This window comes from Mauremys mutica, chromosome 12 (assembly GCF_020497125.1).
Source record: "Mauremys mutica isolate MM-2020 ecotype Southern chromosome 12, ASM2049712v1, whole genome shotgun sequence".
Taxonomy (NCBI): Eukaryota; Metazoa; Chordata; order Testudines; family Geoemydidae; genus Mauremys; species Mauremys mutica.
The window spans coordinates 50,682,292-50,700,292 of NC_059083.1; the positions used below are offsets into that span (position 1 = coordinate 50,682,292).

The window sequence follows — 18,001 nt, forward strand, 5'->3', positions numbered from 1 at the left end:
GGACTGACTGGACATCAAATGTCCAGTTACTGTGGGGGTGGGGGAGTGGCAGCCTGTAACCTGGGCCTGGAGAGGCGGCTCCCAGAGCAACATGCATGCACTGGCTTGGGCAGCCCCTTTGAGCAGCACAGTTTGCAGGGGTGCGGCGGAGGACAGAGTGCGGGGACCCATGGCGAGCGGGGTAAGGGGCTCCCGTCCCAGTGAGCATGGAATGTTCCCTGGCAGGGAAGGAACACAAGCTGCCCCTCCAACCAACGCTTCCCCTGGCTGCGCTCTCAGGCAGCTCCAGGACGGAGAGCTCGAGCCGGTGGGGAAGGGGGCTGCTGGGCAGGCAGCACAGAGAGGGTCAGGAGGTTGCCGTGCAGGAGGGCTGTGTCCTAGCTGGCCATCAGGGTTGCAGAGCAGGGGCAGGGATTAGGGGAAGAGGCGTGGCAGGGGCAAGGACTCGGGGGAAGAGGTGGGGCAGGGCATCGGGGGAAGAGGTGGGGCAGGGGCAGGGCGTCGGGGGAAGAGACGGCGCAGGAGGCAAATTAGAAAGTTGGCAACCTTTCAGAAATCCAGTGTCTCTGGTCAGTCCATGATTTTTAGTGTAGCAAAGTTATAAATTAAAGCTCCCAGGATTGTCTTTTGAAAGTGTTGTGCAGATTTCCTTTGAGGATGAGGACTGATTGGTCAGATATAGAGTGATCGCATTGTGAAAAGTGTTCACCCACGGTGGGGCGGGGGGGTTGTCTTTTATCATTTTTGTCATCATTTTCCTGTGTGAGTTCATTAAATCACTAAATGCCCCTATAGCAACTATGTGGGTGAAACCAGACAATCGCTATGCTCCTGAATCAACTTGCAAAGGAAAATGATAAAAGACAAAACCACCCCATCACCTGTGGGTGAACACCTTCCATAAAGCGATCACTCCATGTCTAACCTATCAATCCTCATCCTCAAAGGAAACCTGCATTTTTTGCCCTTTCTTTCTCTTTCTTTTTTCATTTTCCCGTTTTTTTTTCTTTTTCTATCTTTTCCATTATTTTCTCTTTTTGTCCTTTTCTTCTCTTTCTCTCCCCACCCACTGTCTCCACATTTTGTTTTTAACTGAGGTTGTTGATTCATTTTTATTCATTCGTTCACCGCACTTTGAAACAGAAGTAGATTCAAGCAACCCCAGAGTTCAGAAGTTCATCTGCAGAGTTAACCTTCCAGCCTGGCTGGAAGGGGTGAGGTATGGAGGCACCTTACACTCTACCCTGCTCGGACCTTCGACAGCCAATTGCCATGTGTCTCTGTGGGGTTCTACACCAGTCCTCTCAGCCAGCTATCTACATCTCTTCATTAGCCACTCACCAATATCTTTTCAAGCCCCCCCCACACTTTACACAGCACTCAGTGATTTCAGCTGTTAGTAGTGGAGCCTCACTATATAGTCTTATTGCATCAGAACCACTAGCCCAGAGTAGATCAAACACATAAACCTAAGGATCAGTGATTTTAACTCTGCAGTATGTAACCAAACTCTTACTTGAGCCCAAATTACCTGTTATTACACAGAGAAGGGGTGGTGAGCACCACACCACCAGGTACAAATACTTACACTCTCAACTTTTCTCAATTCACTGGGCTTTGGAACCCATGTCCCTTGCCTAGCAACTGCTGCATAGTTGAGGATGAGTTCCTTAGTCATAAAATGCCAAGTATAGTTCTACTTTACTTGATTCACATAACCAGGATAATAACCCTTTATTACTCCTGCCCCAACAACAAAAGAGACTGGGGATCCCACAGCAGCCAAAGTGACCATTTGGGCAAACAGCCCCATCATGCTATGCAGGATGGGTGTACCCATGCAAACGAGATCAGCCCCTAAAGTCCTTTTCCACAGCTCACCGCCAGATGTCAGGGGAAGCTCACTCTGACTTTGCTTACAATGGATTTTGAGCATTACCTGCAAATGCTGAGGGGCTCTGAACTAGAGTTTCATTTTCTCCCAATACAGAGGTAAGGAAAGCTGTGAAATTAGGATCTCCATTATTTTTCCCTAGAAAGAAAGAAAGAAAGAAAGAAAGAAAGACCCTGATTCACCACAGAATCTAAGCATGTGACTATGCTTAACATGAAGTCAATGGGACTATTCCCATGCTTAGGTTGCAGCACATATTGAAGTGTCTTGTGAGTCAGGACCATAAACTCTCCATGCCAGTGTGAACACAGTGTGTTACCTGCCTTGTACTGACTTTGACTGTTCACCCATGGACCCACCCAAGGCAGTTTTGCATCATGTAAGGAACCACCACAAGCATCCTACTCAGTGCCTGAGCCATAGAATTTCAGACCCACAGCATTGTCACTGGAGTGTTACGGTCTGGGCTGGTTGTGGGGTTCCTGTGTTCCTCTCACTTCTGAATTTGGCCTGTGTAACTTTAAAGTGACTAGAACTAGTGCTGATGCTGCTCAGATGCAACTAATGAGACCAAGTCCTCTGGTAGAGTCAGTTTCTACAATTGCTAACAATGCCTTTTGGAAAATGAATTAGCAACAATGTAACCAAGGGCCTCTGCCATGTCACTCCATTCGAGATTGCTGGCGACAAGTATATAGGCAAGTGGGGACAGAATGACAGACAGTTCTTCAGCTGAGGACGTTCAAGCGTTTTCCAAAATATGTGAAAGCAGGAGGGAGACAAGAGCAGAGAGGGCCAGAGAATGTCTCTTACTGGGATCGTGGACTAATGCCTTGTCTACACTACAGAGTTTTGTCGACCAAAGTTTTGTCAATGATCTAAAAGCGCTATAATAAAAGTGGTAGTGCATGTTCACACTATGCTCCCTCTGTCATCTGATCACATTCACACTTGGTGCTCTAACATCAACAGACAGAGCAGTGCACTGTGAGCAGCTATCCCAGCATGATAATTGTCACTTTCTGCTGCTTGGACTTTGCATTATATGCGACAGAGATGGATTCCTGGGACTGCCTAGACCTCTCCTGATTGGAAGGGATGTCCTGAGTCACCTGACCACCAGCTGATCCAGCGTTGTGCTCCACAGCATCGTCCACCTCCTTGTCCACTACTTCATCACGGTTCACTCCACTGTCTGCCATCTCTTGTCCCTCCAAAGTATCAATAGGGTGCCAGCCCTGGGACCCATGCAACTGCCCTGAGCACGGAGGCAATCACCCAGAAGCTGCAGGGGAAGTCCCTGGCTGATAAGCTGCAGCCAGACGCCTTGGGGGACTGGGTGGGGCAGGCTCAGGTGCTGGGAGAACAGACCCTGCTGCAGTCCCTGCTGGAGGCCCACAAAGTCCCCTCCCTCATCCTCTGAGGACCCCCTGGTGTGGCAAGGTGAGTGGCACCCTGGCTGCATTAGCAGCGCAAGGGAGCCTCTGCCGGAATGTGTCCCCCCCACCTGGGGCTGAGAATGGAAGTCACTAGGAAGCACAGTTTCCTCCCCAAAGGTCAGGGCTTCTGCCACCAGCGGCACCAGAACATTAACAAGGGCCTCACAAATTCTGGCCAGCATTTCAGGTTGTGGGAGGCAGCAGTTTTACCCAAACACATCCAGCAGTTTCCCTGCCATTCTCGGTTCCTTTTCTGAATTTCTCTGCTCAGCTTCCCCAAGCATGTGACCAGCAGGGAAGTACAATGACCATTGTGGCCACATGAAGCAGACCCCCTCCCCCCGAATCGCTGCCTGTCTGATTAGGGAAAGGAAGTGTTAATAATGGGCACCCCTCGTTCTGGGTGCAAGTGCCCCCCCAAGAGTGTTATTTCGCTGGTTCTCTGCCCTTAGTATTACTTCTGCAGCCCATTGGGGCTGCTCTGAAATACAGAAGCCTCCCCACTACTGCCTATGGCTTGTGGCCTAAGTTAGAACACAGCCACATCAGAGTGTGTTCCAGCCCCGCCCCCTCCTGGCTCCATCTTCTCTGCACCAGGACTTGCCATCTGGGCACTTATGGTGGCCCAATGAAGGGCCTTTTACTGTGTTTTCCAGGCACATTTTCCGTTTCCCATTCATGGTGGGATTACAATGGTCCCTGGCCCTGGCAGTCTCAATGAGCTACAATTCCAGCTGTGTCCAAAGAACATAGTTCTAGGAGGGCTCTGTGATTTCCTGCACGGCCTGGGCAGATGCGGGTTTGTCCTTTACTCCTCGCTCATTCTGAACCCTGGGCCCAGAACTGTGTCACAAGGGTCTGTGAGATGGGTACATGCTGGGAAAAGCCCTGAGGCCCCCCTCTCAGGCTGGTGCAGAGAGGGGATCAGAGCTCAGAGGCCCTCCAGCCTGGCTCTCTCTCTCCTTCCCCTCTCCACCTATGCACCTTGTGTACCCAGCTGCGGCTGGTGTGAATCTCACCCCAGGGGGCCCAGCTGAGGGACATCCCATCTCTCGCTGGCTCCATCTGAGGGTCTCTCCTGGTGTCAGGGTCACCATCCACTGGCAGAAGAGGCACCTGGAGGTTGTAGAGTCTCGCTTGCTCAAGTGGAAATGACTCTGTCGAAGGCAGAGTGGCACCTGCCGACATTCTCCGCTCTCGCGGGGGCTGTCTGCCAGTTACCTCGTCCCTGGAGGTCTCTCCTCTGCCCCACAGGAGCCAACATTGCTCATTGTGTTCCCCAAATATAAATGGGAGTGGTTCCTCTGGGCTTTGTCCGGGTGTCTGAATGTCCATGAGAGTGAGGTGGCCACCTGTCTAGAACTGGCCTTCAGGAAATGTGAGTGGGGTACTCAGAAGCTCCTAAAATGTACTGTATAATGGGCACTCGGGGGCAGCAGAGGGTGAGGGGTTGGGGAAGGGGCTGCTATACTGTATAATGGGCACTAGGGGCAGCAGAGGGTGAGGGGTAGGGAAAGGGCGGCTATACTGTATAATGGGCACTAGGGGCAGCAGAGGGTGGGGATGGGGCGACTATACTGTATAATGGGCACTAGGAGGCAGCATAGGGACAGGATTTGGGGAAATGAGATAATTTATTCTGGTTTACACCAGCTCAAGTTCTTGTGATATTTAAACCAAGTGTCATTATTCTCCTTGGCTTGAATCAAGAGAGACTCTCTTGCTATGAATACACTAACGATGCTGTGAACTAAGTTGAATAGAGAATTAAATCCTAGTGATATATGTGTGATTAATTGCAAGGGAGGTGTGGGAACATGTGTAATGTCACATCTTTGAGTGAAACGCTACATGGCTTGAGATCATTGTGCCTGAGAGTGACTGATTTATTTCATTGTGTATGTGTTAGTGGGATTTTGCATGTATTTTCTTTTGCCTAATATGTTTGCCTGTGTGTTCATTGTGTGTGTGTGGCGGGGCGACCTCCCATGTTTGTGTCTTCATATGTGGGCTATTGTTTTAGGCCTTTGAAGTTTTAAGGTAAGAGCCTTAAACCCTTGTACAAGCGCCGCTTTCAGAGGGCGGTGCTAAAGGGAGAGACTCTGCTGTGGAGTGGAGTGGTTGGCTTCTCCTTGTTTAAGTGAAAAAGACTAATGCAGTCCTAGGATGCATCAGGTGAAATATTACCAGTAGAGAGAGGGAAGTGGTAGTACCATCATATAAGCCACTTGGGCGACCTCATCAGGAATACTGTGTGCAGTTCTGGTATCTCATGTTTAAGAAAGATGAATTCAAACTGAAAGAGGTGCAGAGAAGGGCTACTAGGATGATCCGAGGAATGGAAAACCTGCCTTAAGAGAGGAGACTCAAACAGCTTGGCTTGTTTGGCCTAACCAAAAGAAGGCTGAGGGGAGATATGATTGCTCTTTACAAATACACCAGAGGGATAAACACCAGGGAGGGAGTTATTTATGGCAAGCGCCAATGTTGGCACCAGGGCAAATGGATATAGGTTTGAAATTAGAAAAAGGTTTCTAACCATCAGAGGAGTGAAATTCCGGAACAGCCTTCCAACAGGAGCAGTGGGGGCAAAAAACCTAACGGGCTTCAAGACTGAGCTTGGTACATTTATGGAGGGGAGGGTATGATGAGACTGCCTACGATGGCATGGAGCCAATCTTCAACTGCTAGCAGCAAATATCTCCAATAGCTGGAGATGAGGCACAAGATGGGGAGGGCTCTGAGTTACTATAGAGAATTCTTTTCCAGGTTTCTCGCTGACGGGTCTTGCCCACATGCTCAGGGTCTAGCTAATCACCATATTTGGGGCTGGGAAGGAATTTCTCCCTGGGTCAGATTGGCAGAGACCCTGGGGTTTTTTTCACCTTCCTCTGCAGCATGGGGCATGGGTCACTTGCAGATTTAAACTAGTGTAAATGGTGAATTCTCTATAACTTGAAGTCTTTAAATCATGATTTGAGGATGTCATTAACTCAGCCACAGGTTAGGGGTCTGTTACAGGAGTGGGTGAGTGATGTTCTGTGGCCTGCAATGTGCAGCAGGTCAGACTAGATGACCATGATGGTCCCTTCTGGCCTTCAAGTCTATGAGTCTAAGTGATCTCATTGATGGGGGGAAACTGAGGCAGCGCACAGCAGAGCAACACTTAGCTGCAAGGGGGTGTTGTAGGAGGCGATACTGCCCTTCTGCACAACCTGGATCGATTTCATTTGAAACATGTTATTTCACTAACACCCTGCTTAGGACAAAAATAATCATTCAAAAAAAAAAAAAAAGCCTGCTTCATTATGTGCTTGTTAAAACCGTTCCTGTTAGCAAAGCTCCTTCTAAAAAGAACTCTCTCCAATTAGCCTTGCAGCTTAGAGACCTACAAGAGGACACACAGGTCATTACAACTTCGCATGCCTTAATGAGCGCTCTGAGAAGGGCTCAGCCTAGCACAGGGCCGGGCCTGGCCTGAAGAGCTGACAACCCTCTCGAGGAATTACAGGCCAGCAGCAGAAACAAAGTTACTTGTTTTAATGGGTCCCACCGAGGGCCATTAGAATGGCAACGCTGCCGGGAAATGCCGGTCTCCATGGCAGTCTCGTGGGGGCTGATTAGAACAGAAAGTCAGAGGCATTGATTAAAGTTACACAAAGGAAGGGACAGGTCTTTTCCTATGGCAGATAGCCCTGATGGGAAAGCCAAAGGGGTCAAGCTGTTCATTCCCAGCACCTGTGACAGGTGATCCCTCCCTTCATAAATTCCATTAGACCCCCCAGGTAGTGAGGGAATGTGATGGGGTTGGGGGGTGTGGCTGCAGTGAAACAGACACGTAAACAAACCCCAGTTTCCCATGAGGTTAGCAAAGGCAGCAGGACCCGGGGCAGTGAACAAAAGGCAATTCCGGATTTCTAGGCCTCAGTGACTGACGGTCATTGCTGTCCTGCCCATAACCCCCAGCTCTGCCGATGTCCTCGGTCCTAACCCACAGCCCCCTTCTCCCCCACCCCATTCCATCTCTGGGCTCACACACACAGCTGTGCTGGTGCCCCTCAGTCCTGACCCGCAGCCCCATGCTGTCCCAGCGCTGCCTCCCTTACAGCTCTGCTGACAGATCTCAGCCCTGACTTACAATACCCATGTTGTGCCTGTCCTAATGCTGCTACCCGGCTCGACCGATATGTCACAGAAATGAGCTATCATTGCGGTCCTGTCACAAACACACAGCGCTGACAATTCCCCTCCACCCTGACCCTTTGCAATCCAAGTTCACCGTCCGCCTCCCCCCAACAAACACACATACAGTGCTCTGTCAATGCACCACTGTTGTGAGCTGCAGCTCTCCTCCTGCAATGCTCCCATCACCTGGCCCTGGCCGGGGCCCTGCATCCTCAGAGCTCAGCCTCTGGTATTTCTACTGAGTTCTGAGCTGCAGCAGCCCCTGGCAAGCTGTTGTCAGAAGTGTTATCAGAGTAGTACCGGTATGGTGCTCTGCTTTCTCCTTGTTGATATCACTCGGCTGCGTGTGTGAGTTCCCTCTGTGTGCTGCCCCAGCTCTGCGCAGATAGCTGACACAGCAGACCCGACGAGAACCCCCAATAACCACAGAGTCCAGTAAGATGCAAAGCCACGTCGGCTAGGTTTATTGCGACCTCGGACACAATTGCAGTTCCCTGTAGGTTTCTTAGCCTAACTCAGGGCATACTACGAGAAAGTGCCTCTTGGCAATGGACCCGGCTCAGTCAGTGGCGGGAATTTCCACTGCCCCCTCGGCCGGACAAAGACACCGCCCCAGGGATGCATTCTTATACACAGATACAAACAAGTTACACATCACACCTGACGTATTGAGGGGCCACCTTTCTACGTAGCAAGGTACAACACCTCTACGTATTTAGATGCCGCCTTCTACCTTGTACATGTTGGTTCGATCAAACAACTCTATCCATCATTTTACCCTTTTGCCCCTGTCATTGGCATGGGTCGGCCTGTCCTTTTATTATCTATGGAATGTTTCAGTATAATATGTTCTAATGCTGTGTTTATCCTTTGGTATGCTAGGTAAATATGTATTTCTGCAGCATCAGCCCTTTCCGTGCCAGCTTCTGTGAACCAAGTCGGCTTCTGGCTCACAGCTTAACTTTGCTTTTATGTTAGCAGAGTCTTGACCATTACTTTAGTTCAGGCCTCAGGCCTCATACTGGGTCTTTATCAGGGCCTGCACTTACTACACAAGCCAGTCCCAGGCCAGAACTGAGCTGTGTCCATGCATCACAAAGCAGCTTGCACTTCTCCCCCCAACACACACACTCTCACAAAGAACAGGTGTCCTTCCTTCCAAGAGGGCGCAGAAGGAAAATATGCACACACACCCACACACCGAGCGAGAGAAGAGGACAGCAGGGATGCATGCACCTGCACTCACACACTGAGCAGGGGACAACAACAAAACACACACACACAAATGCACAGCAGATCCCAGAGCCTCCGGCAGGGGGAACAGCCTCACACACATACTGTCCCAAATACATAGTATCGATGCTGTGCCCCCAGCTTTGGACCAGTCCCTTGCAGGACCCCCTTTGATGGGCCAGACCCCAAAAGGGTCTCACTCTCCCTTCTGGGGAGGCCACCTGGACTCATCGCCTCCTGGACTGAACCTCTGGTGACCCAGTCCCTCCTGCTTCACCCCGTGAGCTCTGTCCAGATAGTTTACAGCTTGCTGACTAGGCCGCCTTTAACAATAAGTCATAGTGGTTTCAAGCACTTTACGGGTTTGCCAAAGTCTCCCCATACAGCTGCAAAGACCCCAAATGAGATCAGGCCCCCATTGTGCTGGGCGCTGCACAGACACACAATCTGGGGCGGTCTCTGCTCTGGAGAGTTTTTAGTCTTAATAGGACAAAGGAAAGATTATTTTACAGATGGGGAATCTGAGTCACAGAGAGATTAAGTCTGATAGTTTCAAAGGAGCCCAAGGGAGTTAGACACCCCAAACCCAATGAGATTTGGACACCTAACTCTCTTAGTCTTCTTTCAAAATCCCAGCATAATGGACTTGCCCAATGTCACACAGCAAGTCTGTGGCAGAGCTAGGACTGGAGCCCAGAGCTCCTTAGCCCAGGCCACAAGCTGCTGACCTCAATACTGTAATAAATCTCTCCCCTGGCAGGATGCCACTCTGGCTGAGCATGCTTCATTCCAGAACCTACCAGAAAGCTGTGGGCTAGTAGCCAAATCAGATGGATGCAAAAATAACCAGACTCAGCCACTTCCACCTGTGCACCGTAGGGCCCATGATACATGGAGGAGCACTTCTCACCCCAACCAGTAGGGACTCTCCACTCTAGAGCAGTGGGTCTCGGCCTTTTCAGAGTACTGTACACCTTTTAGGAGTCTGATCTGTCTTGCATACTCCAAGTTTCACCGCACTTAAAAACTACTTGCTTACAAAATCAGACATAAAAATACAAAAGTGTTATTACACACTATTACTGAAAAATTGCTGACTTTCTCATTTTTACCATATATTTATAAAATAAATCAATTGGAGTATAAATATTGTACTCACATTTCAGTGTATAGTATATAGAGCAGTATAAACAAGTCATTCTCTATGAAATTTTAGTTTGTACTGACTTCACCAGTGCTTTTTATGTAGACCGTTGTAAAACTAGGCAAATATCTAGATGAGTTGATGTACCCCCTGGAAGACCTCTGTGTACCCCCCAGGGGTATGCGTACCCCTGCTTGAGAACCACTGCTCTAGAAGGTCTATGACACAGGCTGATGCAATTTCAATTCCAACCAATAGGGTGCACCACCTGCATCTCCACGGTACAGGGCCAATAGCATACAAGGAAGTCCCAGTTCCATTCAGGAGGGTGAAAACCTGGATCAGCTCCAGTCCCAAAATCCAGTCTCCCACCCCACCCTGCCCCCCGGCACTTTTGTTACAATTTTGACTTTCCTTGGCGACAGATCCTGTCCCATCTACTAGGGGCAGCACTGGAACTGCTGTGGGACAAGTTGGAGAAGTTCTGTTCCCATCTTGTAGGAGCAGCACTTGTGCTCCTATTCCAGGTGTATTTCCACATGCACACAGGGGGATGGGGGAAGGTGTGATGGAAAATCCCATTCCTTTCCTGCTGTCCCAACCCGGGTGTCACAAATGTAACTTCCTAAGCTTCCTCACAGCCAGCTGCACGTCCTTGTTCCTCAGAGTATAGATGACAGGGTTCAGCACTGGGGTGACAACTGTATAGAGAACAGAAACAGCCTTATCCATAGGGAAGGAGCGGAAGGGCCGGGCATAGATGTATATGCAAGGCCCAAAGATCAGGGTCACCACGGTGAGGTGGGAGGCGCAGGTGGAGAGCGCCTTAGCCCGCCCTTCACTGGAGCGTGTGCTCAGCTTGGCCAGGAGGACAGAGTAGGATACGAGCAGCACCAGAAAGCCCAGGAGAGACATCAGGCCACTGTTGGACACCATCAGCAGCTCAACAGCAAAGGTGTCGACACAGGCCAGCTTGATTAGCTGGGGCACGTCACAATAGAAGTTGTCCAGTTCATGGGGGCTGCAGAAGGGCAGCTGGACGATGATGGAGACCTGGATGATGGAATGGATGAAGCCGCCGGCCCAGGACACCCCCACCAGCCCCACACAAACAGCCTGGTTCATGATGGCTATGTAGCGCAGTGGATGGAATATAGCCACGTAGCGATCGTAGGCCATGATGGTGAGCAGGAAGATCTTGATGCCCCCGATGAAGTGGAAGAAGAAGATCTGGGCCACGCAGCCCCCATAGGAGATGGTCTGAGCTTGAAGGAAGAAGCCTGCCAGCAAATTGGGGGCAGTGATGGAGGAGTAGCAGAAATCCAGGAAGGAGAGGTTCCCCAGCAGCATATACATGGGGGTGTGGAGCTGTGGCTCACAGGCCACCAGCGCCACAATGAGGAGGTTGCCCAGCACTGTCGCACCATACACAGCCAGGAAGATGACAAAGAGGAGAAGCTGGAGCTCCGAGGACTTGGTCAGTCCCAGGAGTACGAACTCGGTCACAGTGCTGCGGTTCCCCTCTTCCATGGAGGCAGCTCGTGCCTTACACACAGACCCTGGGGCCATGGGGATAATAATATGGATATTAATGGGAAGGGATAAAGAAACAAGTGCTGAGACCCTGACTCAGTGATTACTGAGGGCCAGACACCCAGGTGCCTCAGTGCCTTTAAAACCTGGCCCTCAGCTCTTACTCAGGTACTCCCGGTGGAAAGAACAAGCCCCTCCCGAGGTTCTCTAGTCAACGGAGTCATGCCAATTAGCCCCAGCTATGGAGCTGCTTCTTAGCCTTGGGGTTAAGGTTCAGGAGACTTGGGCTCAGCTTTGCTATAGCCCAGCTTTGTGACCTGGGGCACGGCACGTCGGGCCCAGTTCCCCAAGGAGCTGAGGCGTGGCCAGGCTGAGCATCACCGCAGCTAACTCCCAGGCTCCCAGGCAATCACCGGGATTCAAATGGCCTGAGCTCGGCGCCCAGGCTCCCTACACAATGAATGGGGAGAGAGGCACCTTCGAATGGGATTCCCAAAAGGCAGCACGCTAGGCGGGGAGGCGCCTGAGCTAACCAATGGGAGATGCCAAGGCAAGGCTGTATCCTAAGCCCTGCCCCACGCAGGCAGTTCAGCGCCTCCCTCTTCTTGGAGGTCACAGCTGCAAACCCTCCCTTGGAGCTAGGCAGCAATGCCATTTGTGAAAGGAGCTGGGGTGAGGGACTCCCCCATAGCATTCAGCCCCGCAGTTAGTACCAGTGGGGACACGTCCTGTTCAAGCCGCCCTTTGCCGGAGGGGGAGACAGGGTTTGAACGTGGATCTGCACATGCTGTAACCCCTGGGCTGTTAGATACTTTCATGGGGGGATGGAGGGGTGGGGCACTCCCACAGTCTGTCCCATCAGAGCTGGGCCACTCTGCCTAAAGAATGAAAGACACAGTGGGTGAGAGGCAGAGAGTGAGATCACACAGCCCTGAGAATGACTCTGGAGCCTGGTGGGCAGAGCACCTGCCTCAGAGGTGTCCCCCTGCTCCCAGGCCGTTTGGTGTAATCTTACCTACAGTGGCCTGATCCGATAGATGAGCTCAGAGCCCACCCACTGGACCAGGCCCCACGGGTGAACTGGGCGCATCTGTCCTTCCCCAGTTTGGGCATTGCTCTAAGGCTGAGGCGTGTGGATGTCCAGTGTGGGGCTGCAGTGTGCATGTGCACAGGCAGAAGCAGGTTCCTAAGGAATTTTACTGGAGAAATATAAGTGCCAAACCAATGTAGGCGCCCACAGATCTTGGCAGCGGCTGAGCAGGGGTCTGGGGATCCCAGTGGGGCCCGATTCTGGGATGCAGTTGCTGAAAGTGGCAGTTAGGCACCTAAGTCCTTTTGTGACTCTAGCCCTGCATTGCTCTGTGCCTCAGTTTCCCAATCTGTGAAATGGGGAATAAAATCCTGCCCTCCCTCTCAGGTGTATTACAAGGGCAAACTCCTAATGCTTGTGAGGTTACTGTGATGAGAAGTAAATAAGGACCTCGATATAGAGAAAATACTCTCAGCCACGAGGTTAAACTATCATGGTCATCCGGATAGAAGGAAGATCCAAGGATTTGTAAATGTTAATGTTCACATAGTAACACAAAGTACATTTGAAACAATGACAGTATAGTTGCCCTGCTAAATACTGACCCAATTGACACTATACTGAAGACCCAATTTCATCATATTTAGGAGATATAGGTAAGAGATCTATATCTATGATATAGCCAATCTATATCTTCATCATACATATAGACAAATATTCTTCTACAATCTCCTTTTCTTGATTTGTATCAAATAAACAGCCCATGAATAGATTGATTTTGTCACATAAATACTTAATGATATCCTGATTTTATCAGATGAAACATCTCCGTGAATAATCAAGTATCTTATGAAAAAGTTAATTTAATCAAATATCTCCTAAATATTATGATTTTATCAAATAAATACAGCAAGATTAGATTGCTGTTATCAAATAATTATTCACAGTAATATATTGATTTAACAAGAAAATTGTCTGGTAAATACATTTTCATTAGATCATCTTGTCTGACCGCCTGTATATCAGAGGCCAGAGAATTTCATCCGGTTACCCCAGTACTGAAGCAGATAATTTGTGTTTGACTAATGTAGACCCAGGAGCACCGCCAGCTTTTTTGGCACCCTAGGCAGCGGAAGGTCCCGCTCCCAAAATGGCGCCCCCAACAGAGGCGGCAGAAGGTCACACCCCTGAAATACCACCAACGACTGGGGCAGTCGAAGATCCGGCTGCCGCGGTTGCTGCCCCCCAAATGTTAGCACCCTAGGTGATCACCTAGGTCGCCTAATGGGTTGCGCCAGCCCTGTGTAGACCTTGCATTTGGCTAAAGAATATCTTCCAGAAAGGGGGCCAGTCTTGATTTTAAGATGTTATAATATATATATCTGTATATATTATGAATGTATTGATTTTATCAGATAAATATCTCAGGAATGCATTGATTTTATCAAACAAACATTAAATGAATCCACTGATTTTATCAAATAAGTATAAATCAGTTGATTTTATCAGATAAAAATTCACACATTTGTGGTAATATCAAATGATTATAGCAAAATATGTTGGTTGTTTCAAATATCTTACAAATATGTTGATTTCTATTTAACTATCTTCATACAAACCGCTTTCTCCCCCCATACACACCTATTTATCCATCTCTCCATCCCCATACACACATATCTATCTAAATCCATAAACACCCTCTATTCCATCTATCTATCCATAAACCTATCACCACAAACACCTCTCTATCAATCCCACTATCCTTCATTCTATTCCCACACACACACCACTCTACTTTCTCCATCCATTCCCATAAACATCCTCTATTGATCCATCTTTCCATCCATCTATCCCCTACACACTGTTCTCTCTCTCTATCTATCCATCCCCATGTACACCCTATTTATCTAATCTATCTATTCCCATACACACTCTGCTATCTATTCTCATACCCACCCCCTATCCATCCATCTATCCACCACCATGCACACCCTTCTATCTCTTGCTCTTTCTCTATTCCTATACATACTGATCTATCTCCATGCATACCCCGCTCTCTACCTTCTTTGCCTTTTGAAACTCCTATTATTGTAATCCCTTCCCACCCACCCTCTCCCCATGCTGCACCACCTCTGAGTATCTCTGAATCATCCAATGGACATCAGAGATTCCCAGCTCAGTTTCCTGCACTCCCATTTACCTGCACATCAGCCACCCATGGGTCAGTCCCCTCTGGCCCTTGGTGCCTCTCCTCCAATGCCTATGGAGTTCCTCCACTGATGGACTTGTCACCACACATCCCAGTAGTTCCAGGGTCTTCTCAACCACCAGCCAACACTACTGGAGAGGGACTGAGGAAGTCAACTCTGGTGAGGTTGAGCAGTCCCCACCACAGAGCATCTCATACATGCACCTCCTACTGTCAAAGACCAGAGTGCTGATATATCAGCTCCAGAGCTGGGCCAGGGAGAGACCCAGCTGGTGATTGCAAATTGCCTTGGGAGGAGGGCTGGGACCATGGGTGCTGTGATGCTCAGAGGTGCAGCTGCAAAGGGGATTATTAGAGCAGGTCACCAGCCTCTGCGGTAATTAAAACCAACTTTTCTAAGGCTACATCTGCACTACGAGCTCAGGGTGTGATTTCCAGTTCACACACACGTACTTGCACGACCTCTCACCACGCCAGCACGCTAAAAATAGCAGTGGAATACGATAGCATGGGCAGTGGCAGCATTGTGCTGGCCGCCCAACATACAAACCCACCAGAACCCCGTGGGTACATACATGGCACGGCTAACTCGCCATTTTTAACACACTCACTCAGCAGAGAGCTAGCGCAAGTATGTCTGTGCTAGCTGGGAATCACACCTCTGGCTTGTAGCATGGACGTAGTGTAAGTGATTTAAAATCTGTACAGTTAGATTGTCTTGACGTTTGGCGTGCCTCAGCGCGCTCAGGATAGGACTAGGGATCCAGAATTGGGGTCGTTTCAACCAAGGGGTTCCTGAGATACAGCCCCCTCCCCCACCAAACTGCCTTTCTCCTAATTGGGGGCTTCTACCGTTTTTCTTTTCCCCCCAGATGTGGGGCTCGAGCCATGGCTTTGATCCAGGCACAGGGCTGTAGCTGGACATGTGCCCCAGATAGTGCATGGCACCCAATGCTCCTCCCGGGGGGAGACAATTGAAAATGAGATTGGCACGAGAGTTACGCTCTCACGTTAGGCACGTGCCCGACACTCACGACCCAGACGGATTATACTGAGCATGCGTGGACAGGACAGCCCAGACGCAGTCTCGCCTGCCTTTTTTCCTCCACAGCAGCTAGTTGGCCATTGATCCTGACCAACACCCAGCCAGCACCAGCTGGGGCCCAGCAGAGGGCCGGGATCTGAAAACGGACTCCAGGCGTGATGCTAAAACCCATCTCTGTTGGCAGGGCAGAGTTACTCTGGGAAACGTGCCCATCCCGCTTCTGAAAATAACGTAACTCAAAGCTGTGAATGTTTGCTAGGAGGGGAGAGGGGTTTGGGGCTGTAGCGAGGGGAGGGGGAAACACGGAGATGGGAGGGGAGAGGAGCTGGGGGGCACAGGTATGGGAGCGGGGGAAGGGTTATGGGGTGTCGGAGAAAAACTCAGTTCTCGCTTTCTGTTTGGGTGCAGCAAAATCAAATACTTTATTCTTTCTCTAGTAATTACAATAGAGGGAGGGAGTGTCCTAGGAAACAGGGTTGCCCCTTGTCCCGGACAGGTCTCTCTCAATTATTAAACAAATATAGCAAGCATTTATACTTTTGTTACAGACAATAGCTAGCAATCATGGAGACAGTAAAGAGAAAACAATTGCATTTGTTTATACATAAGCCTTTCTGCTATCTTATTTGTCTCACTACTAGAAAAAAGCAAGACTGCACATTTGGTTATCTGAATTGCAAGGTCGTAATAACTTTCACACAGTTCACTCTGTCTTACATTATCTTGCTTCTACAAATCTCACGTCATTAGGGTCACAGCTAGCCTAACTCATGCTAACTAACTAATATTCATTAAGATCCCTTTAAATCCTTGTTAATTATTTTCTGGCTTCCACAGGGGAGTGGTAGGGGAGGGGTGGGACACTAGAAAGGCAGACATGGGAGTGAGTGGCAGGGGGAAAGGAGAAGAAATAGGGGCAGGATTTCCTGTCAGCCCCATATTCTTCCCTTGCATGTGTGCACCAGGATCTGGGGTCCTCTGACCCTCTGGGGGAGGTGATCCCCCTCCTCGTACCTCCTCATGTGAGCCAGGATGGGGGGGGCTTGTCCCTCTGGGGGTGTCTGAGCACCTCTTCCTGCTCCTTGTGTGTGTGCCATCTACGGGGGGTCTGTGAAACCCTCACTCTGGACAGCCATGTGGCACAATGAGGCAGGGGAACTACCTTTTCCACAGGCAAAGCGGTCTCTCCTAGCCCTCTCTGCGTCACCCCGATTAGTTCTCTGACATTGGTGCTTTCCCTTTGGCAGCCAGAAGAGCGTCATTACGCCAAATCTGATGTCCTCTGTTAACGCTTGGCCTCCAGGCCTTAAGACAGAACAGAGACCAGGGCCGATGTCTCCCCTTTCTACACACTAGCTGAGTTTTTTCCTTAGGCCAAAATCACTGGATCATTAGCCAGTGAGACAGGTCAGGAATGCAGCAGAAGACTCGTAAGCACCGGCTCCTTCCAAAGAGTGTGAGAATCTGGCCTCCAGTTTTCGCAAGCCAGAACAATAAAACCATTGCACAAGGTCTATGGCGGCTGCTGGTGCAGACTGTATAAACCACACAGTCGTGCCATCGCCCCTCACGTCCATGTTCCCTCTGCTCCTCTTCCCCATCGGTGTGCACTCCTGCCTCCGACCCCAACCCTCTCTCGGTTCCTGCCTCTGCGCCCCCTCTACTCCTTGTTCCTTTGCATTTGGGTTAGGCTGCTTCCTCCTTGTCCACCCAGACCGCAGGAGCACTGAGAGGGGAGCTGCTGAGAAATTTTCCCTGGGACTGATTTCCTGACAGAAAATGCCTTTTTCACACAAACTTTCCCCCAGCTGTCAGTCAGTGCCCCGCGTTTTCCTGAGCATCTCACAGCGCTCGGGCCTCTGATGCCCCACAACCTGGCTAACTCAGTGTCACCCAAACCAGGACAATCACACTGACCAGCTGCCACAGCTGTCTGTCAGCAGCCTTGGCCACAGGCAGTCCCACTGCACACTCATCGGCTTGTCCTGGGGGTGTTTGGCCAGAGATCTGTTCACTCTGCTCTACCTGCCATTTGAAGGTAGTGTCCTGAGACACAACATGGCTGACAATTCACCCTGGTGAAATGCAGGATTCATCTGAAAGCCGAACGCCTATGGAGCCGTGAGGAGACTGACGCAGGGAAGGCCCCTTGCTGCACCTTCGTAGCAGCCACGTGGCATGTCTGGAGTTTGTGCAGCTTTAACTGAGGCCAGAAATTGTGCTAGTTTTACCATATGTCCTACTCCAGCTAGCTCCGGGGTCCATTCCCTGCTCACCTATTCCCCTGCG

At 50.0% G+C, this 18,001-nt stretch overlaps 1 protein-coding gene across 1 annotated transcript; it reads right to left on the minus strand.

Annotated features, from left to right (window-relative positions):
* Window positions 1–10,504: 10,504 nt before the first annotated feature.
* Window positions 10,505–13,284, minus strand: LOC123346911 (olfactory receptor 4D5-like). Its single transcript, XM_044984355.1, has 2 exons — window positions 13,268–13,284; window positions 10,505–11,402 (listed from the first exon to the last, which is right to left on the minus strand). The coding sequence occupies exons 1-2, from the start codon at window positions 13,282–13,284 to the stop codon at window positions 10,505–10,507; spliced, it is 915 nt and encodes a 304-aa protein (XP_044840290.1).
* Window positions 13,285–18,001: the final 4,717 nt, after the last annotated feature.